Genomic DNA, 23,974 nt, shown 5'->3' on the forward strand with positions numbered 1-23,974 from the left:
ATCTCCCGCTTCCTCCCACCAGCCCACAAAGAGTGTCTGTGAAGAACTGTGTGCCCCAGGCTCGTGAAGGAAAATCCTTGATATAGAAAATCTTGATGTAGAGTACAGGACCTCGTAAGCATCTCATAAGAATTTATGCAAATGATTCTAAGTGAGATCTATATTGCCTCGAATATTTTTCATAATGACCTGCATGGCAGAGATACAGTAAATGCTGTACCACACTTAAATAGTAAAAAATACTTATTCTTCCTATGGTAATGGTCAGTCTTTGGCAACACATGCTCTTACTTTAGCAAGAAGTTAGTCCATCTCAGGTACAGGCTCGTTTAGGTGAACTCCCTTCGTTTTGCAGCTGGGCTTGCCTGCGGCGCTGTCACGCCACCCAGCTGGTGGCCTCCAGCCAAGGGGCAGTAGCTTTTCCATAAGATATAACTCAGTTGCTGGGGCTGAACTGTCTTTAACCTTGGTTCAGTTTGTTAATGTGACAGATAACAGCATTTGCAAATTTTTGTTTGATTTTTAAAGGTGTTACCTAGATTAGCCTGAATGACTGTACTGTATTCCTGGAGAAGTCTGGAATCTCCTGTGTGACGTACGCTGCACACACCCATCTCCCAATCCATCCTCAACAGACTACCCAAGTTAAGTGTAGTAGGGCTGGCAAAAGAGTCTGTGTGTTTTCACTCATTTGTTATATTATTCTAGGACACATAAAGGCATTATGGGGAGCAGAGCTTTGTCACATGACAGCATTTTCATCCCTGAGACTGGGCAAGAGCCTGCAAGGCCAGTAAGAGTGTTTTCTCAAGAAAACGTTTCTGATCGAATTAGAGCTTTACAGGTAATTTACACAACATATTTTTTTTTTCAAAAGCAAGAGGTGGAATGTCTTTCCAAGCTTGATTTTTTTGGATAATATTTATGGTTGAACATTTGATTAGTAACTAATACCTGTCTGCATCTTACATTAAATCTCACATTTATTAATTAGACAGCAGTATCGTATCTTGGTTCTATTTAAATGATAGTTGAAAAATGGATAGTTTTCTTGGCTCCCTAACAGAACATCTAAAGTGAGATGTCCTGTGCTCTGGATCATTCAGTTGTGAAGTTAAAATAAAGGTAACTCATTGACCTGAGCTAAAAAGTGTACTGGGGAAACCTCCGTCGCTATCACATGCTAATGTGTTTTATGCCACGCCGAAGCTGAAGCTCCAGCCTACCATGAAACTGGGACCTCCGCCTCCACTCAGACTTCATGCAAAGCGAACAGAGGATGCTGGGACCAGTTCTGAAGATGATGGATTACCCAGGAGCCCTCCAGAAATGTCTTTGCTACACGAAAACCTAAATTCAGGCACAGCAACAAGAGTGAGTAGTTCTGGTGTTGAGAAAAATCACTGTTTAATGACCTGTTTTACCTGTGTGTGGAAGGCAGAATAAGTTATTTGGTTTGCTATATGTGTCACTACTTTACGCCTGAAATACCTTACTCAGAATGGGAAAATCTATCTTTGTGTAAAGAGCTACTTAGAATCTCTGTTCCTGTCAAAATATAAATATCACACCAGAAAATGCAGAACTAGGAAGGACAGGATGTGTTTGTGTGCGTGCATGGGGATGCTGGGGTTTTTTTAGGGACTACAGAGAATGGCCAGACATAAAAAATAGGCTGAAAAATGTATATTCTCCCTTGAGTGCGCTGATAAGAGATCTCTCTTTAATGTTTTTCTAGGCTGTCATCAGAAGATAGAAACATAACAGAATTTGAAACTGTTTTTTCTTTTTAAGTGATAGTTTTGTTGCACATTATTTCATTCTTTATCTGCATGTCTTACACTTTATGTTTGCAGTGTCCTTGCTAATCCTTAAGACTATAGAGAAAAACAACTTACATTGTCGGTATCTGTGTGCACTTCGTGTAGATGGTTTCTGCAAATGTATCCACCTCGTTTGTCATCTTTTACTGAACCTCTTCCTCATTCCATCCCACAGTTCTCTGACTCTCACAAGCACCTTAGCTCTTTGAGTTTAGCTGGAACAGGCAGTGAAGAAGAAGAACAGGTAACTTCTGCCAAATGTATTAAGGGCCAAGCAATTATGCATAGTGGTTTTCTAATGAAATGCAAGACATAAATTTTATTTTGTTGCCTGTCTGCTGCAAAAACCAACCTTGTATGTATGTAATTGCATGCCTGTCGGTTTGCTCTGCTTTTTTAATGCCTGTCCGTCTGGCGTAAAAGTTATGATTATTTATCAACATAATTCTGATGCCAAATAATCTCCCATTGATAATAATTAAGCCCTCTAGAATAGCTCATATCCTTCAGCAAACTTTACAAGCATGATTTAATATCCAAACACGACCAACCGGATTTAGACATGGAAACAGAGTCCCTTTTTTTAAAGATGGGAAATTGCAGTAACGGGTGCTTGGGTTACATGCAGAGGGTAAGGGAGGAAGCTTCTTGAGGAGCCGTGAATGAAATCTAGATCCCTCTGAAATCTGCCCAGACCCTTGCTTGAAGTAGAAGGTTCCCTCACACTGATAGAGGAAGCGTTTGCCTGATGACAGTGGCTGACATTGCTGCTTAGCGGAGTCTGAGGCTCACCCCTCAGTCGGGTGCTGGCCACGTGAGGCAGCGCGAGCTGTGAGTTCTGCTGAAGCAATGTTTTCAGGACTTGAGTACAGGCAAATAGATGGCTTTCTTCAATCAGCAGCCAGCCGTTCTGGCTGATTAAAGGGTGGTTTTGAAAGGCTCTGAAGAGTCCCTTTTAGTTGTCTGCAGCTGGAGTCATGGTGGAAACAACACAGGGGGTAAAGGGAAGAGCGTTTTCTAGAAATAGGAGGAGGGGTGGAGGGGAATTGCGGCAAGGAAATAGAAAAGCTAGTCCTGAGCTGACTATTCCTTGGTAATTATGCAAAGTGCATTTCCAAGCCAGCTGCAGCAGGGCTCAGCAAAGATTTCTGGCCACACTTGTTAGATTCCACATGAAGCTGTTCAAAAAATTGCTTGTATGCAGTGACATTTTTGTATTTTCAAAGAAAAACAACAGAACACGTGAAGAAGGTATTTCTTGAAAACTGGTGTAGGCTCACTGTAGATTTGGCCAGTCCAAATGCATGTTTGCTAAAGGAGGATTTATGTCTCCCTATTGTTCCATTAACATCACGCTCTGACTCACTCGCTGACTCCCAAGACGTGGTGGTGACTACACGGTTGCTCAGCTTTTTCCATATGCCCCATCATTTAGCCCAGAGCCCTCTTCATCCCAGGCCAGCTGCAGAGCGCAGCCAGGAAGCAGCCCCATCTGAAGGCTTTCCTCCCAAACCCAGGGTCCACTGCCTGGTGTTCCAGAGAGATTAGCCCTGCTTCTAGAGGTCGGAGGAGACCAGCTCGCAGGGCTGAGGAGTTTTGCACAACGCAACCCTGAGGTTTTGGGCAGTGGTGACACCTTGCTGTGTCTTGGAAGCTTTCTTGGATCGAAGAAGGGAGAAGGGGATCGCAACTGTCCAATCCGGGCTTTGGGGATGGGGGTCCCTCGTGGCCCCCCACCTAGTGCCAACCAGCACGACCAGCTGAAGGACAACTGAGCCATGTGCACATGAGATTTGGAGAAAAGGGTCTGCTAGCTGTCCCCTTCTCCAGCAGGCTGCACCAGGGCCAGACTTCATGGGACATGCAACTTCCACAGCCGGCTCGGAGCTGGCATTCACTCGGGCTGCTGAAATTTAAGTAACAAACCAGATTCTTGATTTTCCAGCGCGATGGCCAACACTGAGCACTGCCAACAAGAAGACAGGCGACGTTCTCGAGGAAAAGCAGAAGCCAGAAGAAAGGCAGGCAAATAATGATGTGCCTTGAAAGAGAACATGTGCTGTGTCTTTATCGTGGAGCTGAAATGTCAATGTATTCACTGTTAGGTACTAATGTATAATGCAGCCACGTATTGTTTGTTGTACATTAGTCATGTTTGAGTACTAGACTGCAGATATTGTAGAGTGAAAATTAATGAGGACATCCATTATTCAGCATGGCTGAGCTACTGTTTTTTTCATAAATAGAAAGCGTGATCGGAAGCTGTGGATCCAGCCTCCGCTAAAATCAATGGGAGTTTTCCCCAGGCCATTGAGGAAGCTGTAGCAGGCCCTCGCTACACCACAGAGTATCTTTTGGCTGCAGCGCACAATGCAGAATTCTACTTGCTGAAAACACCGATGCTTTTTCCCTTCCTAAACAAAATGAACACTATCCTGCTCTCCCCTTCTCCCACCCGACCCCCTCAGTAAAATAACACTTCCAAAGAAAAAAGAAAGAAGAAGAAAAGAACAAAGAAGACGAAAGCCCACAGAAGAAAGCATGACAAAGGAGGAGAGCTTCTCTAATGAAACGAACGGGAATTTCTAGCCTGCAAAGGGAGTGCTGTCACGGGTTGTCAGAGGTCATGTTAATGCCAGGACAGATAGTTTGGAAATACCATTTTTTGCCTAGTTGCAAAAACTGAGTCTGAGAGAAAGGAAGAACCCTTAATAGAGTAATTTTTCATAAATTTTTCAGTCTCCTTTGTGCATCAGCCCTGGGACTAGGGTAGATTTTGGTGAAGCGTGCAGGCAAGCTCGATTCCAGCTTTGTGAAAGTACTGCACTCCCTGGGACATTCAGGAGTCATTTCTGGATGGGTTATTTATTGGCCTCTACTAGAAATTGTCTATCATTTCCTTCCCTAGAATAGTTTATAAATTAAATTTTACATTTCAGGTGAACTTCCTAGTTATTTTGCAGATATAAATACATGAGGAGAAAATGCCAGCTGACTTAAGTGTCAATGGCACTGATGTTTGATTCTTTTGACTTTAGAAGGGTGTTGTATAGTTGGAAGGGACCTGATGACGTATGGGAAGCTAGGGACGCTCCAGCCCAGTGTAACTGCGGGCAGGAACCTAGACACAGATGCTGGAGGAGAGACCCAGAAAGGGAACTGGCCCTGTAGGTTCTGTAACTGAGTACTCTTCATAAGTCTGTCTTCTAAAACACGCTGGCCATGTAGTCATGTGCTTTAGATCTTCTAGATAAATGTGACTTGGTCCTTCCCTCTGGACAGTATAACATGATATTCAAGCAGCTAAAAATGCAGAATTGCTTACACCAGTACTCCATGCGCAACATTAGGAAATGCAATGTATTTTAAAGAGATGTCAAAAAGAAAAAGAGGCAACCTCTAAACACCAATAAACATGGCCCCGTATTTGTAGAATGGTTATTTTCATGTCTTTGTTTCCTTGTTTGATTCTCTGTTCAGGGATTTTTTTTTTTCAGGTTACATTGGGTCCTTCTTCTAGATCTCGCTTTACAGACGGTCAGCTGTTCCCTAGGCATGGAAGTGCTAAAACGGGAGCTCCCTGGATACCTGACAGTCCCATCTCGCCTGCAGCTGATTTTGACACTCCACCTGAGTTTTCCTCTTGCTTGGATAATTCTGCTGCTAAACACAAGCTTTTAATAAAACCCCGCAAACACAGATCCAGTAAAATTAGAAGATTTTCTCAGGTACTTGTGAAAATAGTGTCACCTTTGAAAACCAGGAACTTCTTACTGGACTTTGTATTTCAAACTCAGATGTGATAAGAAAAGTCGGATTGCAGCATGGATATTTAATTGGGTTTTAATAGCTGTTATTTGATGAGGGTACATATCTGCAGTAGACGCTAGGAACAGATTAAATATTACGAGATTACTTGCTAACTCTTGATGCAGCAGTTTATGTAACAATTTCTTCTTAAATTTACTGTGCAGTACAATTCAGTATCTTGTTCGTGATGCAGAAGTTGGGGCTGGCTGCTTCATTTCTTACTTAAAACAATTATTTTGAAAGTGTTATGATCAACTTGTGTACTTTTCTTAGTCTGAAAGATCCTGTAAAATCTTGAATCTTTAAGAGAGTATTGATGGAGGAACTGTTTTAACTTTCCGAATATAATTTGGCTTATATTTTCAAAAAGTACAGAAAGAATAAGTTGTGACCTATTAATTGGAGCCAAATTCTGTACATCAGGACTGTTCTGAATTCAGCCCTCTCCCTGCCCCAAAACTTGTAAACCATTCATGTGCACTACAGAGACTTAAAATAAGTCTCCACAGAAAAAAAGGTACATACTATTAAAAAAAAACTATTTAAAAGTGTATACTGTTAAAAAACCCCACTTTTTAAACTGTCCTTTTAAAACACCATTTATCTGATTCTTTGTCATATCTTATGAAGGGCATAGCTTAATTTTTCTTCTTTCTCTTCTCTTTTTAGAACTAAATTTTGCAGCTCTTACTACAATATTTGCACTTTATTGTTTGTGGTTTCTTTCAATGTTTTAAATACATTAAAGCCATTAAATTGGCTTGCTTATCACCATGAATATTATTCCCTCTGTCTCTAAATATTACTTAGCCGATATTCTGTGTTTTCCAAAATCTGTGAGTGATCTTTGCGCTCGGTAGAGCACCGCTGCGAGCAACAAAATGATGCCAGTTATTTAGGAAGGCATGTAAAGCAATAACTCACTGATCAAACCTTCTCTTCCATTGTAACATTGTTGCCGAAATACAATTGCTTTGTCCAGTCTGCCTATAAACTGCCAGATGACTGAGCCGTCCTGGTTTTCCATGGAGAGTGCTGACATCTTTCGATAATACAATTTTTATTATTTTCTTGCCTGACTGCCTGTGCGCCTTGCTTCCAGCTAACTGATGTCTTCTGCTTTTATGTTCCTGTGTATGTGGGTTGTTAATGCAGTGGCACTGCAGCTCTGTCTTTGCAATTGCGCTTGCAAAACAAGAAGCTGGAAGAACCCTAAAAGTATCTTCAGAGTGCAAGTTTTGTGTTCTTAGAGTTAGGGCCTACATCCAAAATACGTATTTGCCCAACAAACTACAGTGAATCAGTGAGCTACTGCAGGCCCCAGATGAAAAGGCATATTCAGCAGCTTAATAATGTGCTTTCAAATAATCCTGTATATTTAGCCAGTCCTTACCTGAAGCTTAATCACAAGACCTCACAGATAACTAGGTATGCATTTATAAACTTTTATCGAACAGTCTAACTCTCGAAAGAAAAATAAGACTTTTACAGAAAGGAGGCAAAGCTGCAATGCTGTATGGCAGTGGGATTAGAGAGAAGACTGCCATATGGGGGTAGATACTCAGCTGGCACAGAGTGTCATAACCGGATGGACTTGTTAGGTTTTTGCTCTTCCTTCTATGTACCCTTCCCTCTTCAGAGTCGTGTGAGAATGGGTTGTTTTATTTTTAATGCTAGTACACAGTAGCGAAATACAAAGAGACAGATTTTTCTCTTTCAAGTGCTGCTTTTTGCCCAAGAGCAACACAGCATACCCAGTATGCTCTGGGGAATGAAGTGCCAAGGACGGTCCGACAGCCATTGTTTCGATGAACTTCCCATCTACAAAGGCATGAAAGCACTAGCTGTGCAGAAGGAAGTGTCACTGATTGCTTTTATATTGGTTAAGTGCATTATTCCAGGATCTGCTTAGATAAAAAAAGCATCCAGTGTGTAGGTTAAGAGCGAGCTCAGCATTGGAGGCAAGTATTGCCTTCCTCTCCAAGATCTTGGTTGTAAATGCAATGCTGAATAAGAAAAAAAGTAAATCTGTACGTGGTGACGGAGCTTTCTGAATTTCTTTCCTGCAGAGGACCCAGTCTGCATCTCTGACTGATTTGAGCTGTACCCCAGAAGAAGAAGAGGATGATGAAAAGGAGATGCAGACAGACTTGCCAGATGCTGTATTCAAACCCAGCAATCAAAAACTGTCATGCGGCACAGCTGCAGCGCAGGATGTGGCTTCCTGGCTGAAGCCCAGAGTGCCTGAGGACCTTCCCCCTGCTTCGAGACCAGCGATGACTCAGCCTGCTTCTGAGCCTGCTGTTCTACAGGAAGCCCTGCTACCAGATAACAAACCGGAGGGCTGCCAACCAGCAGTGGAAACAATGTGTGTGAAGTCTGAGTCCTCGTTGCTGTTAGAAGGCAAAGACTCCGCAACTTTGTCCTATTCCAGTCCAGACAGAGAAGTACAAAAGCAAGAAGATTCCTCAGAGACACCGTTTCTGTTGTCTGGGGATGTGAGTGATGGAGCAATCAATATTTTAAATCAAGAAAATAAGGAGCTTCCTACTGTGTTTTCAGTAAATAAAATACCATCCGAAGAAGAGATTTCAATTAGTAAGAACAGTATTGTTTGCTTGGAAGGGTCAGAAGAAAATGTGCAGCAGGATGATCAGATACCTGTGGAAATGCCCTGTAATAAAGAGGCAAAGAAAGAGGTTGCTCTGTTGTCAGAGTCCAGCAAGCAATTTTCCATAGGTTCTTTCCAGCCTCTGAACTCATTCCATGTTTCACATGCTGCTTCCTCAGCACAGATGGGATCATCTGCTTCCTGCTCTCTAGAGAAGACAAAGACTGTGCAAGAGGCAGCTGCTTCTGGTGAGAGCAGTCAGCCGCTGGTCCACAAGGAGGAACTTTCGGGGAAGAAAGCTGGAAAAGCAGTCAATGAACTCAATGCCTTGAGAAAGTTTTCGGTCTCCTCTGCACGGGAGAGACCAAGGACCAAAAGCCTACACTTCCCAGAAAGATCAGAGTTGGAAAGCCCATTAAATACCGCATTCTCCCTGTCCAAAGCAAAGGTCTTCTCAAGAAAAGAGAAGTGGAAAGGAGACTTGCAGAAGGGATCAGATCTGGAGGAGGAAAAAAGTAGGAACAAAAAGCAGGCTTTGCTGCCGGAGTCCGACTCTGAGAACACAGTCCAACTCACAGAAGTTTCGTCTGGCTGCGTTTCTCTGTCTGTCGATGCGGTGCCGGTGCCAAGCGATTCTTTGGTGGTATCTCAGAATCAGCCAAGCTGTGAAGATAAAAGTCCTTTTCAAGTGAAACTTAGATCCACCTCACTGTCCTTGAAATATAGAGACAACTCGTCACCAGAATCAAAAGGAATTAAAAGATACAGTGCAGAGTTTAATTTAGAAAACGAGGGATTGACTACCTTTCTAAAAGGTGATAAGGCACAGATCAAAAAAACAGCTGATACAAATATTGGTGATTCTTTAAATGAAAAGATCAAACCCAAAGCAAAGTCCTCCGAACAGCTTAGTAGCAAACCTCCGTTGCCTAAAAAGCCAGCCTTGCAAAATGTGATCGTTCCAAATACTGCTGCGAACAAGGAGAAGCAAGACAAAACTATTCACTCTCCTGAATCCAGAAATGAAGACAGAGACTTGGAGAAAAAGGGAAATCCTTGTAAAGTGCCTGGTAAGACTCCCGATTTTTTATAAAGTTACACTAACTCACGAGGAATGACCTTACCTGTGAGAGAGCGCGAGGCAGCCCTGTCGTGTCAATCACAATACCGGTGAGGGTGAGCTGATGGCTCTGCCTTCAGTGGTGCCGCTCCCTGGTTCTCCCTTGCTGAAAAGGTTATCGGAAGGACAGCAAGGAAGAAGCAGCAGACAGAATAAGATATTTTTGCCTGCGATTTTTGTGTTTCAGGGCATTGTTTAAAGGATGTTCAAAGTGACACTCAAAAAATAAAGTGCATTAGCAAGTATTGTGAAACAGAAAAATCAAGCCACTAAGTGTCCCCATTTAGAGCTGCTGTATGGCAATTCAAAAGCCAGGAGCACATATTAAGTGGAGTGCCCTGCGTGGGGCGAGTGACTCGCACCTCTAGACCTTCCTTTTCACCATAGCATTGAGGCAGAAATGCTAGTAACTGCCTGGCATGCTCAACACACCATTTATTTATTGTCTCCTGTGAGCTTTGCTTATTCGTTTATCCATCTTTATCATTACTCATTCCTTGTTTAAAAACAAAAATTAACTACCCTGCAGCTTCCCGGAGTTTAAAGCCAGGAGAGACTCTAAGATCGTGTCTGCTGCAGATTGCTAAATTTCACCTTGTTGTCTGTATTATATAATTGGGTTAGAGTTAAAAACAATCAGTCCCCTGGAGATTAATATATTGTGTGCTACAGGCAGAGAACAGAAAAGACTGGAAGTGGCACCACTGTCTCAGGCCTTTGCAATAACAGTGAACAAGTTAGGTGAAGTACGCTCAAGCGATTCTAGGAGGAGACCTCTGCTCTTCGCTTCAGAGGACAGACGAAAGGGGAAAAAAGTCTTTAGGTCTTCTGCTATGTGGGAGAAACTTCTTCCCTGCCCTGAATCTATCTGATCACGAGTTTGATGTTAAGAGTGTGAGGAGGAGATGCTGGCCAAGCAAATGGCAAGGTTTCTTTGTGCTGTTGCAGAGGTCCCCTCCGTGGTTGCTCTTCTCCGGTTGGGGTCAGTTTCTGAGCTTCAGAGTGGGGGAACACCAAGCCAAAAGAAGACCTCAGGACAAGAAGGCTACTTGTCTTGTAGGGTGACAAAAGCTTCTTCCTGGCCCCAGAGGCAGCTTGCTGCCACCCTGAGTGGCAGCAGATTCCAGCTGTCATCTGCTGCCACATCGCAGATATTTTTGCAGGGCTCTGGCCAGGTTTACAGTTTTCTGCTCTCCCAGTGGCTGTAAAGGAGGGAATCATTGCCTCCACAGCCAGACCAGCCTCCCAGAGCCATCCAGACAGAGCCTCCCCAGACCCCGTGGGCAAGGAGGCTTTGTGTAATGCCAACACTGCCTTTAAAGGCATTTTCCCCTCTGTCCTGCCCTGCCCTGCGGAGTAGTTGATTATCTGTAGTGATGCTCAAATCTCTGATCATGGGAGATTTTGGGGGAGGGTCACATCGGAAACACGCAAGGAGGAGACCTGGCATGACAGGGTTGCTCTGGCAGAGGACAGAGGAAAGCAGCAGGAGTAGCAGTGCTCCTGCACACAGCCTTTTTTCACATCCCTCTTGCTGAGCCCCAGGGTGCCTGCAGCAGGAGCAGAGCGGGAGACGGTGAGTGCGGGAGGAGGGAGAAAGGGAAGGAATGGAGCTGGGGAGCATGTTTCTAGTCCAGGCTTCTCTGGCTCCACAGCCCTGGGGTGAAGGAGACTCCTGTCCGCAGGCTCGGGACTGTCCTGTGCAAAATAGGGTCTGTGGGTTATAGCCATGCCCCGGTCGCCCTGACAGGGATGCACACACCTAGAATTTGAACACGGGGCTGCAGGTTGAGGAGCCCTGTTTTGGACATGTTCCTCTCCACCTGACAGTGTTACACCAAATCTGTGTGGCCCGGGGTTGTTTAACACGGTGGTTCAGATCGGTCTGCTATGGTAATTAGTCTTCTTCCTTATCTACTGCTCCATTGATCTTATTGTATCACCTTACGCAAAGCTGCTACGGTTTTCCATGTATTTCCAGCTTTGAGTCGCTTGGTGACGGGCTCTGATATGTGGGTATGGCAGGACTCAGAAAGAGTTTAATTCTAAATACAAAGCAGTCCGCTCCAGACTGACCCGAGGTCCTTCCGACCCTGCTGCAGACCTTTCTCCTTAGACATCTGACCAAGCACCTCCCTGTGCTAAGCTGCCGCATCAGCCTGGGCTGGCTGCCTGACGTGGTGGGCCCACCTCCTCCGATTGCCCTGCCACCACACCAGCCTTGGTGTGGGGAGACCTGCACAGCGACGCCAGAAGCGATGCCCCTCTCCAAGACATAGGAGAGCCACAGGACGCAATGCCGGCTTAGCGGGGCGATACCCAAACATCATTTCAACCTCTTTGAAACGTATGCTTCAGCCCAGTGAGTCAGGAGCGTGTCTTTGCAATTGCAAGCAGGAGAAATCTGACAAGCGTGATCAGCACAGCCCTCCGTGGATCGCATGGCTTACCAGCCATCTCTGGCCTCCCGGTCTGCTGGGACACCCACTTCTATTTTTTTTCGGTCCAACCGCCCTTAATGCTGGCACCCAGCCCTCTACTAGTCCTTGAGTTCATCAGCCCTTTCGAAGAGCTGTGGTCACCCTCAGGAGACACTTTATGCTGTCAAGGAGTTTCTTCCTGCTGGATGTTAGGAAATCCCCGCGCTGAACAAGAAGGCAGGCTGTGAAATGGTGATGTAAGGGGGTGCAGTTCCTTTCTCGTGTACGCTCATCTCGAAAACGTCGGTTTGCTGTGTCATGGGGTGAGCAGGAGCAATTTGGTTCATTCAGTTCAATTTTTAGCTTTTCAGCACTGCTGGTACCAAAGGCAGCGAGAGGACTGGTGGGATGCTGGCTTACCACCCCAGGCAACAGCAGCACTCCAGCTCTCCAGAGTTCTCTGGGGAACTAGCAGGGGATTGCTTGGCCTCTGTTGGGCTGCAAGATGGCTTTTTAATGGCTGCGTGAAATTAGTCACCCCAGGAGGAGTAATTTTTAAGTTTCTGGAGCTAAAGGCACAAGCCTTTGCAAGATTTAAAAGGTTAAACTGTGTTGTTCAAGGATCATACACTTTGCTATAAATCATGTAAAGGGCAGAAACAATTAACATATGCTAACAGGTTATTACAAGAGCAAAACCATAAGCAGTACCTGGGTGAACGTGCCTATTAGGTTATATAAAAATCAGTGACTGAGGAGCTGTAGTGTGGAGACGTGCTCTAATAGAGAAAAGGAGCGCGGGGAGGGATGGTGAAGGTAGTGGTGAATGAAATTGGTGTGTATTGTCTGGCAAATAGAGGCTCTGAAATGACAGGAAAAATGTTTCTCTCTACATAAAGAAGACATTGCTTTAATGCTGTCCTGGCTACAGCTGAAAAAAAAGCTGTCTTTTTTTTTTTTTCCAAAAGAAGTTGCTTTTTCGGTTGTGTCAGGCTATTTTGCAATATGGCTGTTTTCCAGCAGTGACACAGACTTTGATACAAACATAGCAGTTTCTTGTGTCAAAAAGACTCTCCTGGCATCGGTGGTATGGATCCAGCCAGAAGTCACATACCTCGCAGAGCAGCTTAGAGAAGAAAGAAATGTCAGAAATGCTTAGCCATATCTTTTAGAACAGCTTTTTCTGAAATTAAGGAATTGGGTGTGTCCACTGACACAAATGCATGTAGTGCTTTAATAAACAAAGGGAAATACATAGGCCAGGATATACTAAATGCCATATGCATTTGTAAAGCCCTTCTTAAAATAACTGATGTTTTATAAATGAGCAAAGATACAACAGTGTGGAATTAAATATGCATGCATAAGCAGTGTTATGAAACAACGACACTGTGGTATACAGGGGGTGTTATCTGCCTGTGTAAAGTTGTTTGGATTAGTTTTGAGTGTGTTTGTTTTTAAAATACGCAGGGAATCCACAGCTTTGCTTGCTGTTAGAAGTATGGCTTTCAAAAAGCTCTAATACTCTGACCTTTCGCCTTCACGGATGTATGTAAAGAGCAACCACGCTTTGCAGCCCTTGGAGGCATAAGATGTTCATTTTCAGGTGTGAGATTTAAAAGTTATAAAGAGCCTCTGCTATATTTTGTGTGCACAAAGGCTTTTAGATTTAAAGAAAATGGGTACAACATCTGAGGCCATCTCTGAAAAAAAAAAATCAATCCCTAAATCTCAGGGTAATGTTTAAATATGTCTTTGCTGTTGTTACCCGTATAAGCATCACACACACCCCCAGATACCCTTGAATACACTGAGTACATCTGTCTGTCAATAGACAGAAACAGATATGTATTTCTCTTTCTGTGTGTGTGTATAAAGCAATACACAATAACAAGTCAATCATAGATATCCTTTTGTACATAGAGATTAATGTTTTATCTTCATCTTATTGTTCACACAACCAGTCTGACACACATTAAAGGATAATATCCAAGTATCAATGAGAAGTGTACACATTCATTTCCACCATATTTAGGCAGAAGAAGTTTCATCTACAAGAGCAGCGCTTTAGTCTGAGAAAAAAAAAAAAAAAAAGCTGCTTTAGTAAGATGCTGAAGGAAACAGAATCACAGAATCACAGAATGTTCGGAGTTGGAAGGGACCTCTGTGGGTCATCTGGTCCAACCCCGGTCACCTACAACAGGCTGCACAGGAACTCGTCCAGGTGGGTCTTGAATATCTCCAGAGAAGGAGACTCCACAACCTCCCTGGGCAGCCTGTTCCAGTGCTCCATCACCCTCAGAGTGAAGAAGTTCTTCCTCATGTTCAGACGGAACTTCCTGTGCCTCAGTTTGTGCCCATTGCCCCTTGTCCTGTCGCTGGGCACCACTGAAAAGAGTGTGGCCCCGTCCTCCTGACACCCACCCTTAAGATATTTATAAGCATTTATAAGATCCCCTCTCAGCCTTCTCTTCTTCAGGCTAAACAAGCCCAGCTCCCTCAGCCTTTCCTCATAGAAGAGATGCTCCAGTCCCCTCCCCATCTTTGTAGTCCCTCCAAAACAGATGCCTACCTTTAATGGAGCTGCAGCAGGGGAATTTCCCCCTATAGGGACCACTGTGGCAGCCAGCCCTGCCGCTGTCAGACCCAGTGGAGAAGAGCTTGGGTGATTCCGATCTGCAGCAGGGAACTGAGAAGGTGGTTATGGTTCACTTGGCTTCAGGGCTTATCCTTGGTGGTCAGTCTGGAAGCTGTGGAAGTGATGAAGAATGCCAACAGAGCAGCTGGTCTTGTGACTGTCCGTGTGTGTTTGGTGGCAGTGGGAGAAGATGTGAAGGGAGGGCTTCAGCAGCCTCTGGGTGTGGTTGCAAGTGGCAGCAGAAGACCTCGGCAGCCTACCTGAAATGCTGGTTTTAATACATGGTGACATTATGCACAGAGCGGCTTGACGGCTTGACAAGTTCTGACCTGGTATCTTCCCATTGCTGGTGACTTATCCCGAGGGTTAGAAGGGGCTCGCTCGTCTTTCCAAAAGCCTCAGGCCAAGCCAGCTCCAAGGAAACCAGGGAAAGATGCGATCACGAGGTTAAAACTGTGAGTGAACGAGCGACAGATCGCTGCCAGCAATATCCTTTACTAGCTTATGAAGTTATTAAGTAGCGAGTTGAATAGCGTATTGTTTAAAATAACATGTTGTAATAAGAACTGAAGAATATGATTCAGGTTTTAGTTTTATTCAGAAAATCCCCTGAGTGTAACACAGAAGGAAGAGGCTCAGCCCTGCTTCGCCGGGGGAGGAGTGAAACACGGGGCGTTCATGGCGGCTGTGGCCTGTGGTAGTCACACAGCTTCCGACAGAGGATGCCACTGCTTGCATTTTGTACTACGTTGTCTCCCTAAAAGTGGCATTTACCAGCTGGGAAGTGTTGTGCTAGCTGCTGTGCATGTGACGTGCAGCAGAGGCAGGAATTAGATTGTGCTTTTCAGTACTTTTGGTTCCCTAAACGCTGTGCTTTGCCACGTGGTGAACCGTAAAAGCGTGCAGGCTACCTCATGACTGGATGAGGTAAGACAAGGGAGGGCTTGTTCGGGGTGATCGGACAGTCACTGAACTGAGGAAGATGTGCAAGCAGCACTTCTCTTGTCAACAGTCACTTCCTGAGAAAGCTTTTGGCCTCTTGAAGCCCCTCAGGGTACCGAGAGATTCATAGGAGCGTCTCAGATCACCTTGAACTGCTGACACTTCACCGTACTATCTCATGGATTACTTCACCACCTTTCATCCTTCTGGTTGGAACAGCGGTGCATGTATACTGCCAAGAAACCTTTTTAGTAGGAGGTGGGAGGATGTGAAGGACCTCTGAGCAATGGGAAAGATAATAGATAGTGAGTATGCCTTTTCTACCCCTCACAGTCATTCTGACTGACAGATGCGGTAGAAAATCTTGCACAGGTTGCATCTGATGTTTTTTTGCTGAAGAGAAGGCATTTCCCCTGCCTTGCCTGCCTGCCTGGCTTTCTGCAGCAAAGACTCTGACGGGAACAAGGGCAGAACGTAATTGCTTGAAGAAACAAGAAAGCCCCTCCCAGAAGCAGAGCAGCTCTTAATTCTCTTGAGGTGATACAACTCTAAGTCAGGCCCGTACAGATACATCCAAAGTCTTTAACGATGACGATAAACAGCTTTTGTTCCCTACTATCACAGGGGCATTCTGATACCATCTCTTATGGGATGATACTTGGCTCTGATTTGGCTGCCTTCTAATTGGCGTGACTAGGATGGATGTCTGGCGTCTCATCGGGGAGAATTGTCTGAAGAGCAAAAGTGCTGGCTGCCTTCGTTAGAGTACCTGCCTTATGAAAACCGTTGTTATAACAGCAGCCTCCAGACATACCGCTGCGGGTCTGGGAACCCTGTGGTGCTAGGCAGTGCACATCGAAATAACAGAAAGATGAATCTTAAAATCCATGAGGATGACAGAGGAACAGGAGCACAGGTAGCAATGAGACCATTACATGCAGCGCAGTAAATAGAGCCTGGGCGTAGCAGTCATTTTGCCTGCATCGATTGTGCGGTGGGAGCAGAGGAAGAACAGCGTGCGGTTCAGTTGGTGTTTACAGAAAGTTCCTGTGGTGTGACAGGGGAAAATGGCACAAAACACAAAGGGTGATTTTGAGTCAGAGAGGCTAAGTACATCACTAGCAGCGTCAAGGCAGAAGCCAGGTTCCCAGTATCATGGGAAAGCTGGTGGGTGGATTGAAAAGGGCCTTTGGGGTAAAGTTGTTGGTGTTTGTGAGCACTGAGACATTACAGACACTGAAGGAAGGTTAAAAGGTGGTGGAAAAGGATGCGTGTGCTGGTGTGTCTGCAGCTGTACAGTCAGAGAAGCAGCCCAGGCTTCTCTGGGCTGAGAAGAGGGCTGTACACAGGGGAAAAGGGTATGTTTGATGGGATGCATTTACAAGGTAAGTCCAGCAGGGCACAGGGAGGCTTCAGTGTGGAAACATCTTTGTAATGTTGAGCCTAACTGTTGGATGGGTATTCCGTACAGGATGCTAGGAAAATGAGCTGACTGATCTGGATAGAAGGTAGCTAAAGTGAAAAGCGACTTCATGTAGTGAGTGAGGGATCCTCACCTCTGAGGAATACTAGACATCACCATCACCTTCAGTAGTGGCTGTCGATCCGTGTGTCACAGCAGTGCTTGGGGAACTGATGAAGCGTGGCACTTGGCTTCCCTGGGCAGTGCACTAACAGGTCCTGCCCAAATTGCTAGCGACCTAGAAAGATGGGTGCAGATGGGTTCCAGGGCATGGCCTACAAGCAAAGGAGGGAATGTGATGACAGAGGCATTAGCAGACGTCGCATTTATTCAGCTGTGTGGGTTTACTTAGGAAGCTCATAATGAAGTTTGTCCTGAGATGCTCAGAGAAGATGGGTTAGCAGTCCTTGAGCTGCCGGTGGTTATCTTGACAAACCACAGAAGATAAGGGCAGGCTCCAGAAGGTAGCACATCTTGAAAAGAGAGGTGGGATGGAGACGGGAGAGAGGCAGAAAGGGTGTTATATACCACTTAATTTAATATGAAATTCTGTAAGGGGTAATTGAGCTATTTCTAAATGTCTGCAAGATAACATAGAAGTTCCAACCAACATGACTCGGTCAAGAGCAGTCAGATCAAATGATAACTGGTATCATAGGGTGTTTCTATAAATACAGCCTTGGTGAAACTATTCATTGGGTTGCTGCAATGCTACTGAGTGTGCCACCTAATGATTCACTGTCGTATTAGATGGTGGCCATCTTAGGTCTGACACTATTCAGTATATTTAAGGACCTGGTGACAGAACTAAATGTGTGCTTGCTTATTACATTTGGAAGTATTACCAAGCTGGAAAGCCTGTGGGCACACTGGAAGACAAGAATAGAAATCAGGGTTATCATGAGAAAGTAGAAACATAGTCTGAAAAGAATATTTTCATTACAGACAAGTAGAAAGTTCTGTTACATTTGCAAAAAATATCCGATGCAGAGATACAAATGGGGAATGGAAGAGGGGAGGTAACACGATCTGGAGCTCACAAACTAAATACAAAACAGGAATAACATAATTCTGCAAGAAACTCGTCATACTGACTGGTGTGTACAGGAGAGCATCTCAGGTGAGTGGGGTAGTCCTTCAGCTTCACCTGATGCTAGCACCCTTTCATCTCAAGTGCTGTGTACCAGTTTTGAGCGCTGTATTTTGAAGAAGATTTGGACCAAATTAGGATAATTCCTACAAAAGCAAGAGTGATCTAGAGAATATGACCAATCAGAAAAGTTAAAAAATAGGGATAACATAGTCTAAGTCTTCAAATTCATAAAAGGCTGCCACAAGGAGTCTGTGAGTAATCTGCTCATGTCCATAAGCGTATAGAAGAAGCTACGGATTCAAATTAGAGCAAGGAAGATTTAGCTTATTCAATAGGGAAAAAATTGAGTAGAAAAAGAACAGCCAGGCCACAAGATAGGTTGTCTAGGGAGACTCTGAGATCTGTTCTGTCTTTGGAGGGTTTTAAGAACAGGTTAGATACATATTTGTCAGGAAACAGCTTATGTGAAATTGATCTTATAACTGATCTTGCCTTGCAGCTGAAGGATAGACTAGATGGCATCCTGAGATCTCTTCCAGCCTTACTCTCTATCATCCTGTAAAATTAGACAAAATGAAGTGAGGGCGGCCAGTGAAGAGAAGGGAGGAAGATTATGGGAGAAACAGCTGTTGGCACGGAAAGACGGGGCATAGGTAGGATGCAGAGAATGGAAGCAGCTTGCCGTGCGGGAGGGAGGGAAGCTCGCTCAGCGTCCAGGGGCCCTGCTTTATCTGTGCTGCATTTGCACAGCTGGACTTCCTGGCTTATTTCTTTCAGAGGTTTCCCTGCAAGATCACATGAGGTGAATGTGAAGGGAAATGCTGGCATCAGCTGGCAAAACATCTTGCTTTGGCCTGAAAGCAAAACTTGTGCTTTCACTTTTTGTGATTTTTAGCTGACATAGGCTTTACAGTATTTTCTTGCTTAAATAACTAGTCTGTCTTTGTTGAGGTACAACAGAGACCTGCGAAAATCCCTGAGCAAAGAAAGTTTGTGGGCTTTCATAATGTGCCTGAGTTTGCAGACGCCAGCTCTTGGGAGAGCATCATCCCTTTCATCTCCTTTATGAGGCATCTCAAACGGGCCTTCAGAGACATTTGCCTGCTTTTCTGATGGGGGCTGCGTTCCTCTAAATTAGACTGTGGCCCTCCAGAAACTCATCTGTCAGCTCCATGGGGTCCTGTGGCTGGGTGGTCCAGCTCTAGGCCAGCACAGCAGCTGAGCCCCAAGGGCCTCCAGGCAGTAATGCCTCCTGCCTGGGCCTGCCTCCTCCTGGGTCCCTGAACAGGATCATGACTAGGTGACAGACTCTTCGTAGGGGCAGGACCATGCGTGAGTTGAGGATGAGAAGCTCAATTTCTGCTCTGAAACAGCCTCCCATAAATTTGGGTACATTAGTGGCCAGAAACAGCTGGGAAAGGTTAAATCGTCTTTCCTTATGGCTCTGGCATGGCGCTAAGAGTGTTAGTACTGCTCTTGTTCCTCTTTTAAATGATGCACAGGCTCCACATTAGTTGGAAAACTAAACTTTGGGTGCAGTGTGAGCCAATGAAGAAGTGGAGAACCTGGGGGCTGGAGCCGATGGAGGAGCTGAGGCTCCTCTCTTGATCCAGTTCTACTCACCATATAGACAGGATTTCCCTTCACAGAATATTTGAATAGAGGGTGTTTCACTTCCCCAAATCTCTGGATACTGCTCGTCCCTGGGTAGCAGTTGTGAGGACAGCAGGGCAGCACTTTTGACCCTAAATGCTAGGAAGTGCTTTTTTTTTTTTCTTGTTTCACTGAAATCTCAGTTCCGGTAGAGCATGAGGAGAGCAACTGGCCCAAACGAAGAGCACGGTCAGCATCAGCAGGGATAACTTGAAGTAAACCTCACATCAAAAGACTGTGGATTAACCCTGTGGTTTCAGCAGTATTCCTGTGTGTTCTGAAGCCACAGACTGCCGTGCTCGGGCGCCAAGGGGCTGCGCGAGGGAGGCTGCTCCTGACGGGGTGGGAGGAAGGCAGGAACCAGACCAAGGCATCGGCTGCCGCTGCGTGGGCGTGGGAAGAGCGGGAGCCGAGGGCAGCCGATGTGGGCAGGGCGTTGCCTTTGCCACACCAAGGCCCAGCCGTGTCCGGCTTTGAATTGGCTGCTGCTTGTCGCTAAGAGGCCACGAATTAGATGGGAAGCCTGATTCAAGTTTCTGCATCTCCCTCACGTGAGGGCAGTGACACTGCGACTCGAGCCGAACAAAGACGCAAAGCGTTTTTCACCAGTGGAACAGTAACTTAAAACAGTGAGCACAGGAAGATTGCTCTCTGGAGACCAAACCAAACAGCATTCTTATTTACCCAGGCTGGTCACACGTCCTGGGACCAGTCAGCGTACGAGCGAGTGCGAGCTGAAGCTAATTACAACTCTCTTTCATATAACCATGTATGTAAATAATCTGTCAACAGAGAGAAGCGTGCCTTCCACCGCGGCTGCTGGAGACTCCGGAAGAGATCCCAACACTCCCGCAGAGCCAGCCTGGATTTCCATCGCGAGGCAAAAGCAGAGGGGCATGCAGCAGGAGCAGGAACTCAACACAGAAAAACCTGTGGCTTTGGATGTTAGGCCAGAGGCAGAGAAACAGAGTAAACAGAAAGAACGCACAGAGGTACTTACAGTACAAATTTGTGATGCTTTCATATCACCTTCCTCTTCTTTGGATCTACTGCTATGTTACCAGTCATGCCATAATGATTACAGATACTTAAGAGTATAATCATACGTCACAAAGACACTGCTCTTGGAAGTGTGTTACAGATTCAGAGTTCTCTCATTGTTCAGATATATAATTTTACATCTCCACGAAATCCTGGCACTGTGCAAGGTGGGTAAAATTTCTCGGGTGCCCAATGTATACTTACCAGATCTGTTGTGTGTGTTGCATGCTAAAATACCCCAAGTGAGGTGCTAAGTTGGACAGTCTCAGATCTCTCTCAGTACAGAGGGAACACATTCTCTTTAACTATCCTTCTAAGCACAGCATTTCATTGAACCTTCTATATCTCCTGACTGATTTAATACTGAATGAACAGCTCAGTCCCAGAAGCTCCTAGGTAACAATTTTTAGAGCCTTGAGAAGTGAAATAGGATAGAAATAGCTTCTGCACTGGCAGACAGTGCCAAGATATAAATTCTGCTTCTCTGTCTATGGGTAACTCAGACGCCCGTGTGGTGCCATGGAATACGGGCTGCCGCTGCCGCTTCAAAGAGCCCATGCGAAAGAGGGTGATGCCTGTAGCCAGTGATCTTCCCAGAAGACAAAGCTGTGCCAGCAGAAGCGCTTGGCGTTAATCCCGAATACTAAGAAGGCTTCCCTGGGACGGGGCTAGCTCACGGAGGCAGCAGCGTGCCAGTGCTGCCTCTATCGCCTCCTGCGCAGCAAGAACCCTGCACTGATGCAGGAGTGTGTGTGGCCTATACCAGTGTAGCATTCCCAGTGCAAATGGCCTACTTTCTTGCTTCAGATGGTACTGTTAGAAACCCAGATAGCTGTATTATATCCTGGAATAAGAGAAGATCTCTAGATGATGAAAAATAGCAGCGGTTAGATTAACAAGAAGTAATACCTAATAAATTGCCTAGGCAAGATTATGAACTGCAATAATGCTCAACATTGTCATAGCACTTAAAACACCAGGGGTTGAAATGATCCCAAAATACGGTTTCTGTGTCAGAATAGGAAACTCTAGATTTCAGCTGGCAATGTTCCCTAAAATTCATGCCTTGCATTTTATTTCCCTGTATCAGCTAACAGAGAAACATGCCAAGAAGCTCCTGACTGCAGCGTGTGAGGCTTGGTGCCACTGTACTTCTCCCACTTTCTCCCACATGGCACCAGACGCTATCACGTCAGGGTGGTTTTTGATATTGGCAAGAAAATCCATGGGAGAATGTGTTCAATTTCTTTTTTATGGAAAATCCATTCACCATCAACCCTCCAGAAATACAGTGCCCTAACCCACAAAATTTGGGAGGTGGAAGGGAAACACGAGAGAGCAAGGTTGTTTCCAAATCCTATACATGTTAGTAGAGGTGTGCAAAGGGCTTGAAATACATTTTGTGTTGAAGACTCTAATGACCTCCTCATAGATACCATTATGAATAAGGGATACAGAGGGATAGTTTTAATTTGTAAAGCTGAGTATCATGGACGCTAACATGAAACCACTGGAGCTTTCTGAACAGGTATCAGCTCAAGTGGGAGGAATGTGACCAATGTGTGATGAGCGTGCGTGGTCTTTGGACCGTGACAGGCACCACATCCACCCCCTTTGCTCCTGTTCTTCCAAACTGGTCTCATTCTCTCTGCATTACTTGGATTTTATCCCTCTCTATGCCTAGGAGTTGGTGAAGCAGCAATGGAGCAAACCTTCACACTTGGCACCTAAAACCACTTCTGAAGAACAGAGGAAAGAGACGAAGTCTGAAGTGAGGGAGCCGCTGCTGAGACTGAGTTCACTGTCACATTATTTCCCTGGTAGGAAATAAAATGCTTAAAATAAAGCCTGTTATCTCACAACCTTGTCCAAAGAAATCCTGCTTCACTGTGCTGGAAAAGGGAGTAGGGGATAGATCGTAATTTCTTCCCCAGCCCCACATCAGCAAGGGCAAACTGTTTTCTCAGCATGCACGTCTGGGGGTTTATGTGGTGGCGGATTCTTTTGACCGCTTTGACTACAGAGTAGCCAAAACTCGTGTTGAAAGAAATGTGAATCAAGAGTGCTTGGCCATTTCACAGGACAGGGTCCCAAATGCACTATCGCAGTGCAAAACATAAAATGCACGCAAAATCATTTTCAATAGGGTTCAATTTTAATGTGGTTTCCTCAGCAAGCTGGAATGATGGAATCTCAAACTGTCTGCCCATCAGTCCTCCCACAATAACTTCAAATCTATTGGGTGAATTTGAATTTGAAAGAAGGACAGAAGTTTGGAAGGTAATAAAATTCCTGTGAGCTGGAGGCTGGGTAAAGGAGAAATTCACACATGAATGTTAATGAAGGGACTTCATCTTGTTTGGCTTGGGTGTGAAACACAGGGCATGACAAGGAATCCAGGTCATCATGTTGGTTTTGGTAAGTTTAGGGACCAAAAGATATTCTTCATGAGAAAAACACTGCATTCTTTTGAGGACGGAATGGCTATTGCCTCAATAACATTGTGCAGAAGAAGCTTCCATGTGAAATGTAAAGATTTTCTGCTGTGGGGCAAAGGATGGGAAGTTTTTAAGGAAAAGGCTAGGGTGTGTAGCTGCACAGGAAGTGAACGTAAAATGTCCATGTGTTTTATTCACAGCAGCTCCATCACCAGCACTGGTGGATAAAGAGGCAATGAGCCACTTGAAGAAAGTCAGTAATACTGCTCCGGATCAGCCATCGTGGATGGAACTGGCCAAAAAGAAATCGCAAGCCTGGAGTGATATGCCACAGATTATAAAATAGAATGATGCTGAGAAATAACATCTTTCATAATTAAGTCAAGTATTTAACTGAACTTCTACAGACCAGCTAATCACAGTGAAGAATCTCTTGATGCAGGAGAAGGGTTTTATTATACAGCTGTGGAGAAAGAGTGCAATAGGTGCAGTCAAAAAGTTTACCTTCAACTTTGTAGCAATCAGGATTGCAATGGCAATGGATTACTTAAATTATGCTAAGGACATACTTACACTTTGGAAAATAAAACTTTTTGCCTTATGTATTTCCTGCGTTTTCTGCTTTTAATGATGTTTGCATTGAAATAGGACCTTTGCTAAACTTTGCTGAACTTCTGTTGTTGCTGGAAACTTCTATTTGTTATGGTTTTCTCTGTTTACATTTATAAATTGTACACTAACATCCTGGTTTTGTTGATGTGTCCCACTGGAATCACCTGACACTCTTTCTATCAAAGCTGTTTGCACCATGGAGGTGTTCAGGAGTAGCTCCTAGCGAGTACTCCTTTAAAATGTGTGGCTTGAGCCGCGCGTTTGCCTGGCTGAGCCAAGTGGGCCAGTTTCTGGGCTTAGGTTACATTTCA

At 44.9% G+C, this 23,974-nt stretch overlaps 1 protein-coding gene across 3 annotated transcripts in view; it reads left to right on the plus strand.

Annotated features, from left to right (window-relative positions):
* CRACDL (CRACD like) overlaps nucleotides 1-23,762 on the plus strand; it is a 43,927-nt gene extending 20,165 nt beyond the window's left edge. Inside the window, exons 4-11 of one of the 3 annotated variants that reach the window (XM_009943880.2) lie at nucleotides 709-844; nucleotides 1,210-1,374; nucleotides 1,999-2,067; nucleotides 5,321-5,551; nucleotides 7,703-9,314; nucleotides 20,365-20,564; nucleotides 22,298-22,433; nucleotides 23,252-23,762. In XM_009943880.2, the coding sequence (XP_009942182.2) occupies nucleotides 709-844; nucleotides 1,210-1,374; nucleotides 1,999-2,067; nucleotides 5,321-5,551; nucleotides 7,703-9,314; nucleotides 20,365-20,564; nucleotides 22,298-22,433; nucleotides 23,252-23,397 (2,695 nt within the window). In that variant the 3' untranslated portion in view covers nucleotides 23,398-23,762. The remainder of the gene's footprint in view (nucleotides 1-708; nucleotides 845-1,209; nucleotides 1,375-1,998; nucleotides 2,068-5,320; nucleotides 5,552-7,702; nucleotides 9,315-20,364; nucleotides 20,565-22,297; nucleotides 22,434-23,251) is intronic. The other 2 variants (XM_075426942.1, XM_075426950.1) reach the window with 2 other exon arrangements.
* Nucleotides 23,763-23,974: the final 212 nt, after the last annotated feature.

The sequence above is a fragment of the Opisthocomus hoazin genome, chromosome 1 (assembly GCF_030867145.1).
Source record: "Opisthocomus hoazin isolate bOpiHoa1 chromosome 1, bOpiHoa1.hap1, whole genome shotgun sequence".
Taxonomy (NCBI): Eukaryota; Metazoa; Chordata; class Aves; order Opisthocomiformes; family Opisthocomidae; genus Opisthocomus; species Opisthocomus hoazin.